Raw genomic sequence first — 11487 nt, 5'->3', positions numbered from 1 at the left:
GTCCAGTGTGCTGAGAACAAAATGTAAGGAAGGGGAGTTGCACAAAGTAGTGCCCAGAGTCGCCAAGCTCCGTGACATTTTAAAATAAGCTGGCTCCCCCACTGGGACCTTGCTTCTCTCCGTGCTTCTGCGTACTCAAGATGGAGACCCGGACCTGAGAGGTGAAGATGTTTCTACCCCGACACTCCTTTTCTCCTTCTCTATCTCTCGCTGGGGAAGGAAAGGGAGGTGGGGGAAGGAAATCAAAAGAGCAATCCACCTAACAGGCCTGAAGGTGGCGAGAGCTGTGTTTCAGGCTGGAAGTGGAATTAGAAAGCCAACCTAGACGAAGACCCGGAGGTCTGGCGGGACAGCCCGCTCCAGCCCCGAGAGCTTGGCCAAGAGGGGGCGCTGTGGCCCCCTCCACGCCCTTCGGGCTGGATTCCCTGCTGCGTCCACAGCGTTGCGGCGCAATGCGCGCCCTGCTTTCTCCTCCTTACAGACTAGGTGCCCAGCCTGCTGTCTCCACTTATCTTGGGGATCCTAAGTAGGGCCTGGACCAAAAAGACAGACGTTCAGTTCCAAAAACGAATGAATGAATGAGTGAACGAACGAAGGATTCAAAAAGGAAGGGTTCCCGCCGCAGAGCATCAGTGTCTCAACACATCCTAGGTGTGTTTAGGCCAAAGGCGCGCGGAGCGGGAGGGGGTTTCGGGCCCGGCCTCCCCTCCCCACTAAATTGGGAGGGGAGGAGGTGAGCCTCCTGGATGGCTGCAGGGCGGGAACCACCCAAATGTAGTTCTCAGCTTCTCTTTCCACGCAGGCTGAGTTTTGTGGAGATCGCCCTATTCCCCAGCGCCTACCAGCCTCCTAAATTCCCCCCCCCGGGCCCCACAAGTACCCCGGGATCCCCCGGGCTCTTTTGGTCCGGACATCCAGCCTCACAGGAGGCTAGAGAAGAAAGGCTGCCTGCTCTCCAGCCGCCGCCTCCCGGATCCCCGGTTTTCCCCTAGCTGCGGCGGCCGCCGCCGCCGCCTGTGCGCCCCGCGCACTGCCGCAAGCCGGGGTGCGGGGAGAGGGGGGTCAGCACGGCCAGGGTGCGGGGATCCGGCCCGGGGTTGGGCAGTGGACCGAGGAGGCGGGAGCCGGCAGCCAGCGGAGGGGCGAGGAGCGGAGGAGGGACTGGAGGGGAGCGGAGGGAGAAAGAGGAGGGGACACGAGGCGAGGGGGCGGGGAGCCGAGGCGAGAGGCAGGCGGACCGTGGGGTAGGCGACCGTGCTAGGCGGGATCCAGGCAGGAGAGAGGTAGCTGTGGGCCCAGCTGAGTGGGGAGAAGGCGACCAGACTTGCTCGCGCAGGGCGAGCCAGAGCCTGCCGGTGGGGCGGGGCGGGAGGGTGCGAAGCCCGGCGCCTGGGAGCAGCCCAGCGGCCCGGGAGACTGGCCGCCCAACAGAGACCGCAGCCGCCCGCTCTTCGCTCTGGGATGTCGGAGCGATCCTGGCATCCAGGACGCTGACGGAGCGAGCCCGAGGATGGGACGGCGCCCGCAGCTCCGGCTCGTGAAGGTAAGAGGGGACCGACCTCCGGGTAATCAGAGGCGCTCCGGGCCGAACGAGCGCGGGACAGGCGTGGGCAGGGGTGCCGGAGGAAAGGATCGGGGAACCCGGCGCCACCCGGGAGGTTGGGGCTCAACCTGACGTCCTCTACCTGGACCGCTAAAGCCGGGCTTCGGAGACAGAGGGACAACTCTGGTGGAAAAAGAATGGGTGATGGTGAAACCGCTGCGGCGCCAGAGGAGGAGGGGGTCCGCCCACTCGAAGAACCGGCTTTGCGCGAAGAATCGCTGCAATCTTTGGGGCCGAAGCGCCATCCCCCTTAAGGCTCTGGATGGGGTCCTGTCCCTGCTGGACACCCTCCGAGCCGGCCCTGTCCCGGTCTCAGGCGCTCTTTCCTGCCGGTTTTCCTCCGTAGAAAGCTTCAGATTCCGGAGATAGATGCGGCCCGCGTGTCGCGGCCCTTCATCGATTTAGCATCTCGGAGAGGCGATGATGCGCGCACCCCAGTGTCCGGCCGATCCTCCGGGGAGCCACAGCCCCCCGGAGCGCAACGCATTCTCTCACTGCGCTCGCTCCTGCTACCGGGCTGGAGAAGCGGAGTTTCGGAAAGTCTCCAGAAGGCGTTTACAGTGCCTACTGGCTAAAGTTCGGGGGCGATCTGGGGCTGCGCGGGGGTGGACAGAGCCCGGGAAGAGCTAGGTGCTTCTCAGCCAGGCCCGCAGCCTAAGGACAGGCGCCACTTCGCCGGCGCGTCCCAGAGCGCGCGCGCTCACTGGGTACCAGCACCTCATCCCTGGTGCTGGAGAAGGTGAGTGGGCCTGGCGCTGCCGCCTGGCAGCCCCAATTGCCATGCCTGGGTCTCCGGACCGCTCAGGGCTGACATGGACGTCCTGAACCACAAGCCGAAACACCGGGTTAACTGTGGCCAGGGACGTTCAAAAGCGATTGCATTCAAAAAATGTAAGTGGTTGGGAGGAGCAGTGCTAATTGATTGCTTTGATTTTTCCATCAGTTATTAAGCCGACTACTTTTACTTGTTCGAAAAGCATTTGAGTTAAACCACCACGCGTTTAAAATGTGACTGACTGCCCTGCTCACTCAGGTGCCCAATGTCCCCCCTCTCCAAATACTCAAAGGTTGTCTTCAAATCTAAGGGAGTCTCAGTAAACCTAAGGGCTGGAGCCCAAGATTATTTTTTGGGTGACCAAAGTCATCTGCAAAGAAGTTAGGGAGACTCTTGGAGGTTGTATAGATAAGCAGCAATGGAGGTGTTTTCCCAAGGACTCCTGTGTACTGAGCCTTGATCTAAATTCACAGGGGTTAAAATGCAGCCTCTTAAGCAAATTCAAAAAATTGGGCTGTGGATATTTTTTTTCAAGTTTACATGGAAATCAATAAAGGTTCTTTCTGAGGCCATTCTTAGAACTGTGTGAAATGACCTGTTTGGCATGTTCACAGTTTCTTAAGCTAAAAGGTACTTTTTTTTCTCTTGTTCCTACTGGCTAGTGGGAGTTGGGGGACTTGTCTTACTTGATACATTCAGCATGTGCCCAGGAAATGGGGAGTGAGAGGCGGTGACTGTGATATTTGTGTGGTCTGTACACATTTCCCAGTGTTAGTCTAGTTGCTTTATAGATATTAAGTCATGTAGTCGTCATAATAGTCCAAGAAGAATTATATCCTAGGCATAGAGAATTGAGGCTACTTGTTCAGAAAGCGGCACCGTGAGCTTGTCAGTCAGCAAGCTTGACCTTGCCCTTAGCGCCTGCACACAGATTTCAAACCCAGTACTCCAAGCCTAAGACTCTGTTTTTGTTAAATTTACACTTAAATCTCATGCTTAGTCCCTACCAGCTGACCATCTGTGAGTTTCATCAGTTTGAACATATGAATCTAGGGAACTTGGAGATCATGCAAAAACCAGCTCTTTCACTGATGATTGACAGGCAAACCATGTTTGGAAAAGGGTCATTCGGGGGCTATAGTGTGCATTTCTCATTGAACTTGTTATAGAGCATTGTGGGAGAGTGCAAGAAAGATGAGGAGTGTGTGTGCATGCGTGTGGAGTGTGTGTGTGTGTGTGTGTGTGTGTGTGTGTTTATGGATAAGCATAGAGAGGAGAAATGGTCCCTCTTCTTATGACCCATCCACTAACTGCTCTTCCTAGGGACATATCTAATGCTCTGGTGATAGGTGATTCTGGATAGTGACTGTGTGGGCTGAACTAGGCCTCTGTGTGTTCTTAAAGGACAATGAGTATCCAGTGACTTCCAGGGAGGCCAGTTTTATTGCTGCTGTTATTGTTTATAGCAATTTAGAAGCATTAGGCAAAGTCTAAAGCAGAGGAGAAAATGGCTGTGACATCCCTCTTTACACAGTGCTGTGACAAGTTGAACAACGATCCCTGCGGGTCCCGTGTTTAAGAACAGGTCTGGGCATTGCTGTGACCATCAGACAGCTCTTTCCCTTGCTGTGTCAGAGCCCCAGTCTTGTCCCATGCCATTTCTGAGCCTTCAAAGGGAGAATTCCCATTGCTAGGGAATGCCCGTAAGTGGCTCTGGGTGGTCCTCTCTTCCATCGTCTCTTTGCTCGAGTCCTAGTGGAGTCCAGTTTTCTAGGGGTGCTGGGAAGGATGGAAGTCAAAAAAGCGAACCAGGTTGCGACTGTGGGCTGTGGGGTAGGAAGTCACCTGGCCACAGACCTGAAACAGAGTAAGGAAGGGGAGGCCCAAAAACAAAGGCAAACTGTGGGATTTGATATCCAGCCTGGGGAGAAAACTGGCAAGTAAAACCCTTCTCAATGTGCGCAGACATGAAAAAGCAAAGCCACGGGCCCGGAGCTCAAGTTGAAAAATCCATTTCTTACCCTTGCAGACATTTGACTCCTAGGGGAGCATCGGCAGCTAGCAAAGATCAGCCTCACAGAAATAGTTTAGGGGTCAAATGTGCCCATTTGGAGCCACTGTTAATGTCTAACTTCTTGGCAAGAGCCTGAGCTCTGGTCCCAGAGATTGGGAGAGATGGAGATGTAAGGCCTCCATAGAGGAGCAAGGTGCAAGGCTGAGAATTTCAGCCGAGAATCGGGTAGGTCATCAGTGTGGCAGTCAGTGTGCCTGACTTTGCCCTTAGCTCTGCATCCAACGGGCTTACAGTAGGTCACCTTCTCTCTCTGAGCTGTAGTGTCTTTGTCTGTGCCTAAGTGTGGAGCTGACTCCCTTATTCATCGGCCTCTCTCAGAGGTTCCCATGAGCTCCTTAGGGCTGCAACCTTATGTGGGAAGAACAGGTCTAGGAAACTGAACCCACAGCTCTGCTTCTCTTCATCTGGGGACCTTAATGTGTGGGGACCAAGGGCTCTTCCTTGAGCCTTAGTAGCCCCAGCTGGTGTTTCTCCTTCACCACTGGGCCTGGAAACCCAATGAATACAGTAGGTGTTTACCGGATACCTGGGGACTAAGATATGGGTGGCATTGTCACCTGCTCCCTTTAGCTTATGCAGTTGTCATAAAGAAATCCTTGTTGCCCCTGTGCGACTTGGGTGTCATCTAAAAACAGAGGAGCCCAAGTGAAACAGCAAAGCAAACATCAGATATGTTGTTTGCATAAAACAACAGAAAGGCGGGGGGCGGAGGGGGGAAGCAAAGCCACATCAGGTACAGAAAACCCCAGAAGCCCACCTTCGGCTCAGTGGTTAAAAAAGAAAAGAATGCCACAGGTACCAGTGCAGTTCATCCTAGTGACCTGGAGCCTAAGGTGGGGTGTGGGGGAGGGTATAGCAGCCCCATAGGGAGTCTGGAAAAACTGAGTGAGCCCTGTAAGATTCTTGCCCTTCCTGTCTCCTTCTGGGTGGCAGAGGAGCTGAGGGTGCTGTCTTTCTTCTCAGATTCCATGCCGCCATTTCTGGACTGTCTGGAAATAAGAACCCATCAGGGATGGAAGAATGGGTGGAGATATTGACTGCAGTTTTCTGGTCAAGTAATGAATTGTTAATTATAACCGCATCCTATTAGAGGCCCCAGTCATCAGAGACACTTGCAAGCTATACACCAAACCCTCTTAAAATGCTCGTCACAAGACATCTTGCTCTAGACCAAGCATTTTCTTCTGGGAGATGCAGACATCAGGGAAGCAGATGTAGGTGGACCCGACCCTGCTATGAGGCTCTGAGCAAGTAGGGTTATCAGTGTGAGTAATATCCTCATGGCTTAAAAGATGGGAAAGATGAAGCTGGAGAGACAGCTTGGTCAGTACAGTATCTGCCGGGAAAGTAGGAAGACCGGGTTTGGGTTCCCAGAATCCACATATAAAAATTTGGGCATACAAAGGTCAGATGGGTGTCCATGCTGTCACCAGATGCCATGTGGAAGTCTATGATCCCTGTTCCTACTGACTATACGGGACAAGAAAGTCTCTTCTGCAGTGGTATTAGAGACAGCTAACTCACAGTTGAGAGAGAGTGACAGACAACCCCCATCAAAAAGAGAACTCTTAAACATTGTGATAAGGAGGCTGGTTAGCCTTCACAACTGATGGCTTCTGGTGGGGATGCTGGTGTGGAAGGACTCTCTTTTCTTTAAGGGACTGGCCATAGGGAGTGTGACCATACTCCAGTAACTATACGGACAACACAATTTGAACTTTCTTTTTTCTTTCTTCCTTTTTCTTTCTTTCTTTCTTTCTTTCTTTCTTTCTTTCTTTCTTTCTTTCTTTCTTTCTTTCTTTCTTTCTTTCTTTCTTCCTTCCTTCCTTCCTTCCTTCCTTCCTTCCTTTCTTTCTTTCTTTCTTTCTTTCTTTCTTTCTTTCTTTCTTTCCCTCTTTCATTCTTTATTTTTTCTTCTGTTTTCTTTTTTTTTTTTTAAGGGGAAGGCCTTAAAGGTAGGAGACAGACCTGGGAGGGCTGGGAAGAAAGGGACAAGAGGAGGGGAAACTTGGGCATGGCAGCCTATGTAATTTCAGCACTGGAGAGGTGGGGTGCATTCTAAGACATTCTAAGATCCTTGAAGCTCATTCATCTGCCAGTCCAGCCCAGACTAATCAATGAGCTTGCAGTTTCAGTGAAAGATGCTACCTCATAAAGTAAAGATGAAGAGTCATAGAAGAAAGATACCTGATATTCATCGCTGCCCTGACCACACATGTGCATACATGAGCATGCGCTATCACACTAACAAGCACATATATCATACACACAGCACAACACATATACACACTCTCCCCCAAATTGGGAAAATGGGGTAACCGTGACTCCCTGCATCGTTGAGTGTGGCATGAAACACTCCTAAAGGGTCTGGCATACCGTCTGCCCTTCATAAGTATGAACTAGAGTGATCTATAAGATATCCTACCAATGTCTTCGGTCTAAGAAAAGCTGTCAGAGGTCGGGGAGGGGATAGGAATGGAAATGTAGTCCATTTCTTAGAGTGTTTGCCTAGCATACAAGGAGTCCTAGGTTTGACTCTCAGCCCTGAGTAAACCAGGCACAGTGACTCACGTATCTGTCATCCAGCCCTCAGGTAATAACAAGAGGATTAGAAGTTGTTGGTCATACTGGACTACATAGTGAATTTTAGGCCAGCCTGGGCTACATGAGACCCTATTAAAAACAAAAACAAACAAAAAAAAACTAGAAGAGGAGAAGAATGGGCAGAAGGGAGGAGGAGAAGGAGTGGAGAGGAGGGAACATCCCCAGGGTTTTTCACGTTTCACATCCCACCCCACCCTACCCTACCTTCACCCTCTGAAAGGCTAGAGCTCTAGCCTACAGCTGAGCTCAAGGTCAGAGGCCACACTGGCGGGTGGAAACATTTGTCAGTAAAAATAGACACTTGCAAGGAGGGTGATACAATGTGATTAACTTTCAGATACAGGCAATTATTTCGAAAACAACTCCTTGGGGTCTGTCAGGAAGCAGAGTATTAACCTCTTATTTTAGAAGCAGGAGCTGCTTCCATGAAATTAAAAGGCAGGACTATGGGGCAAGAGGGAGCCTAGTCTCTCAGAATTTCATCTCAGGAGTGGGAAAGGTCCTCCCTTTAGTGTGCAGTGGACACATCAGAATTCTGTTCCAGGACGCAGTTCTCTGTGCCCAGGGCCACCTGTTGAGAGCCCTCCGTGTTGGCAGCCATCCACCATGTGCTCCTGGACCACATGAAGATGCCATGGAAACAGACAATCCTGTCACTGGTTGGCTGGGTCCAGGGAACAGCAACCACAGGAGCCCAGAGGTGGTCTGAGTGGCACCTATTCCTCTCCACTATCATCCTGATCTCTGGTCTGGTGGGGAGCCAGGGCACCTAGGTCAAAGTCCAGAAGAGAATCTGGATGGGCAGGTCCATCTGCTTCACTGCTGAGAGCCAGGGAGGAGATTGTTTGAGCTGACTTTGGAGTCTTCTGTGTTTGGACACAGGGATTCCCAAGCTTTTGGCTTCTTTGGATCATGTTAGATAAAGAACTGTCTGAGACACTCAGTAAGTGCTGGAGGTGTCCAGCCTACCACCCAAGAGTGTAACGTGGCCATGGGGCCATGGTAGGATACCCCTGGCAGAGACGTAAGGCTGTCGTGAGGCATTGTAGGAATCTTGGTTGAGTCTTTAGGCACCGGGAGGTCAGGGCATTCAGAGAACTGAGAACAGCTTATTGGTTCAGGTCCCTGGTAAGTACACAGAACCACAGAGATAAAATGCAGCCAGCCCAGGTAAACAGCTAGAACAGGAGCCGGCGACGGGCACAAGAGTGTCCTCTGACAAGGGCAGGGTGTAATCCTCCCCTCTGACGTCTTTCCTTTCTCGACCTTCTTGGCAAGGGCTAAGTGGTTGCTGGAAGGCCTTTTCTGGCTCATTGACCTCCTTCTCTCATGAGGGCATTGCTGGTGGGCAGCCAGTGGGCATAGATGGGAAAAAGAGGAAGGCCCAGGCAGCCGCAGAGACAGGAAAGTCTTGGCTGATGAGAAAGGATCGAGAAAGAACACAAGTAGGGAGTGGTCCTTCTAGGACCATACAGACTCCTGTACTGAATGACCAGTCTTGTCCACAGCCTACTAGGGGTAGACAGTTTTGTTTTGATAGGGGAGTCTGTCTTCAAGACAGACAGTCTGGTAGAGAGAGGCTTCACTGGGTAATGGAGGAGAAAGAACATGAACATGAGACCTGAGCAGGCATGGGAAGGAAGCTGGCTTGCACGACTGCTATGGTCATTCTGGCCTTTCCTCTCTCCCTAGTACCCAAGGATACCTTTGTATCCTGATGCTGAGTGCTCAGTAACACTCAGAGGTTCCAGCCCCGTGTCTCCTGGCATGTGCTGAGGGCCAGTCCACATGTGGACAGGCAGGTCTGTACCCCGAGGGTTTCTGGAGCAATATCACTAAGGGGAGGCCAGGGCCCAGGCTGGAGACTGGGGTGTCACAGAACAGGCCTGGGTCACTTCTGTGTCCCAGATGGGATTGGAGGTGTTCTGATCCTTCAGGCAGCCAGACAGGAGGAACCAGAAAATGCAGAAGTGACTCAGAACAGTAGCATTGCTCTCTCCTCTAATCAGTCTTATCCTGAGTGTGTGTCACATGCCCCCAGCTCCTTGTGGGTGGCAGTGGGACGGCCTTGCGTCCTTTCTCTGCAGATAGTTGGGCCCCATGGTCTGAAGTAAATGACACTACTAGGCTGTGAGACCCAGGCCGGGAGTGGCAGGGCTAATATGTAACCTGAGTGTCACAAGAAAGGAGCACTGTCCCCAGTGCCAAAAGAGCAGGTGTCCTGGGGTTAGAGTCAATTCTGTCACGTCCTGATTGGGTGACCTTCTAGGTCTCTCTAGGTTTCTGGACCCTCTTTACCTGGACAATGATGGGGAATAATAGGAGATGTTGTGCAGCGAGCAGCCTACAACCACTAAAGCTCAAACAGGGGGCCCTGCCACTTTCGTGGGTATTGGCCACCCTCTCTACCCCATGCTAAGCTCAGCAGTCACTCAGACTGTCTCTTCCACGAGGACTTCCATAATGAGCCAGTTGGAGCTCTGTCCTCCAGCTAGCCAGCAGGGAGGAAGACCACGGGGATTTTCCAGTCCTCTGCAGACTGGCATGTGGTCCCGGCAGCGGCACCCCGTGATTCACCTTGCCAGTCTGATAAACACTGGGATCAGTCTAGACCCAAGGAGATGAGTTTATTGACAACTTGCTTGGGTGTCACAGCAAGGACAAATTCCCATCTAAGTTTCTAAATAGTCACTCTCGATTTTTGGACTTAGCACGCTGGGGACTGGTATCAAACAATTTGCCCTTGGCAACTCTGCCCAAACTGGTCCTAAGCACGATTGGAGTAGCAAGCTCTGCTCTGAGATGCACCTGGGGGCTACAATTCCCACCATCATGGCCGGAATCATTGTGTGTGCCTTGTGTCTTCTCTTCAGCTCTGCTGTAGGGACCTGAGTTAGAGAGCATCTCTGGTGGGGAGCCAGGAGGAAGCTGTGTGGATTACTCTGGCAGGGAAGGGCCGGCACACTCTGGCTTCTTCCTTCTTATTCTTTAGCAGCAGAAACCCTAACTAAAACATGTGTCAACCTGTCCTTTGTCACTGAGGTGAGAGGAAGCCTAAGCATAGTCATTGGGTCCCAGTGCCACAGAGAGGCCAAAGAAGTTTTTCCTTTATAGTGGGTTCATCTAAAGCTACCATGGCCCGACCCTGTAGTGGTTCTGCCAATTGGCTAAGACTCAGTCTAGATAAAAGAGGCAAAGTCCCGAGCCCAGGATCCTGTTCTGACCTGTGCTGACTGCCCCTGAGCTTCAGTCACACCAACCAACAATCCATCTTTCCTCATCTTTCTGGCCTTCTGTGGCATCCCACCCAGGAAGAGCTTGGAGGAGCTGGTTGGAAGAGGGTTAGCTAGCCAGGTAGGGGTAGCCACCAGTCCTCTGATCGCAACTTGAAGCCACAAAAGGGGATGACTGGTTCACGGTGACAAAGGGCTGTTGATGGACAGAGAGCAGCCAGAGCGTCCTGGGTATAGAAGGCTCTTTTCTTTGTGTGGTTTCTTTTTCCTCACGGACCTCCATTGTCTCCCTTCCTCCTCCTAAGGAGCAGACACGTGGGTACCTTCAGAATAGGGCTGGCCAAGGCCACTCTTGCTGGCATTTGGTGTTAGTAGTTTTTATGTTTGTTTGGTGTGTGTGCGTGTATTGAAGCCAGAAAGACAACCCTAGGTATTATCATTGGGTCTGGAGCTCACCAATTAGGCTAAACTGGGCTGACCATCAGTCCCTAGGGATTTGCATGTCTCCAACTCCTCAGCACTGAATTCTGAGTGTGCATCACATGCAACATTTGTATGTGGGTTCTAGAGACCAGACTTGGGGACCTCATGCCTCACTTTACTAATCAGGTAATCGCTGACATGGGACAACAGTTCTTTGCCGTGGGAGCTGCCTTGGACACTGGGATGTTCAGCACCTCGGGCCTCTACCCGCTATGTACCAGTCACTCTTCCCTCCGATTGCTGCCACGTATCACCTAGTTGAGAACCATAGACAAGGCCACTGCCTGTCCCATGATTATTCCTAATTTCTGCTCAGTGAGCCTTGGTCCAGCAGCCACTAGCTCGTTCTCCCGAGTGACCTTGGCAGGCAGCTGCTCACCCGCAACATCCAGTTGCAGAAGCTCTAGGCTTTCTATCATAGACCCACTTGCCAGCTGCCAAGCAGTCTCCTTTTTCCTTCCCAGCCGACTCAAAATCATGCCTGAAGTGCTTCTCCTCCAGGGGTAAGCTTCTGCCACCACATGGCGACCGCCCGCCAACTTCACACTTGTCTCTGTGCAGCTGATCAGGAGCCCCCAGGGTATGTGGGGGGGGCATCACCTGGAGGGCTGATGTCTCCAAAGCTGTCCTGACACCTGGAATTTGGCTTCTGCCTCCTCGAGGAAACATATCAGCATCCAGGGATCACACACAGCCCATAGCTTCCAGTTCCCCA

General features: G+C 52.1%; 1 protein-coding gene across 1 annotated transcript in view; it reads left to right on the top strand.

Annotated features, from left to right (window-relative positions):
* The first annotated feature begins 1293 nt into the window (after positions 1-1293).
* Positions 1294-11487, top strand: part of Crhr1 (corticotropin releasing hormone receptor 1) — a 42971-nt gene continuing 32777 nt past the window's right edge. The window contains exon 1 of the mRNA XM_021175815.2: positions 1294-1543. Within this exon, the coding sequence (XP_021031474.1) occupies positions 1511-1543 (33 nt within the window). The 5' untranslated portion in view covers positions 1294-1510. The remainder of the gene's footprint in view (positions 1544-11487) is intronic.

Source organism: Mus caroli, unplaced genomic scaffold (genome assembly GCF_978045245.1).
Source record: "Mus caroli unplaced genomic scaffold, Mus_caroli_1 scaffold_13, whole genome shotgun sequence".
NCBI classification, from domain to species: domain Eukaryota; kingdom Metazoa; phylum Chordata; class Mammalia; order Rodentia; family Muridae; genus Mus; species Mus caroli.
This window is presented reverse-complemented; position numbering and strand designations above follow the sequence as displayed.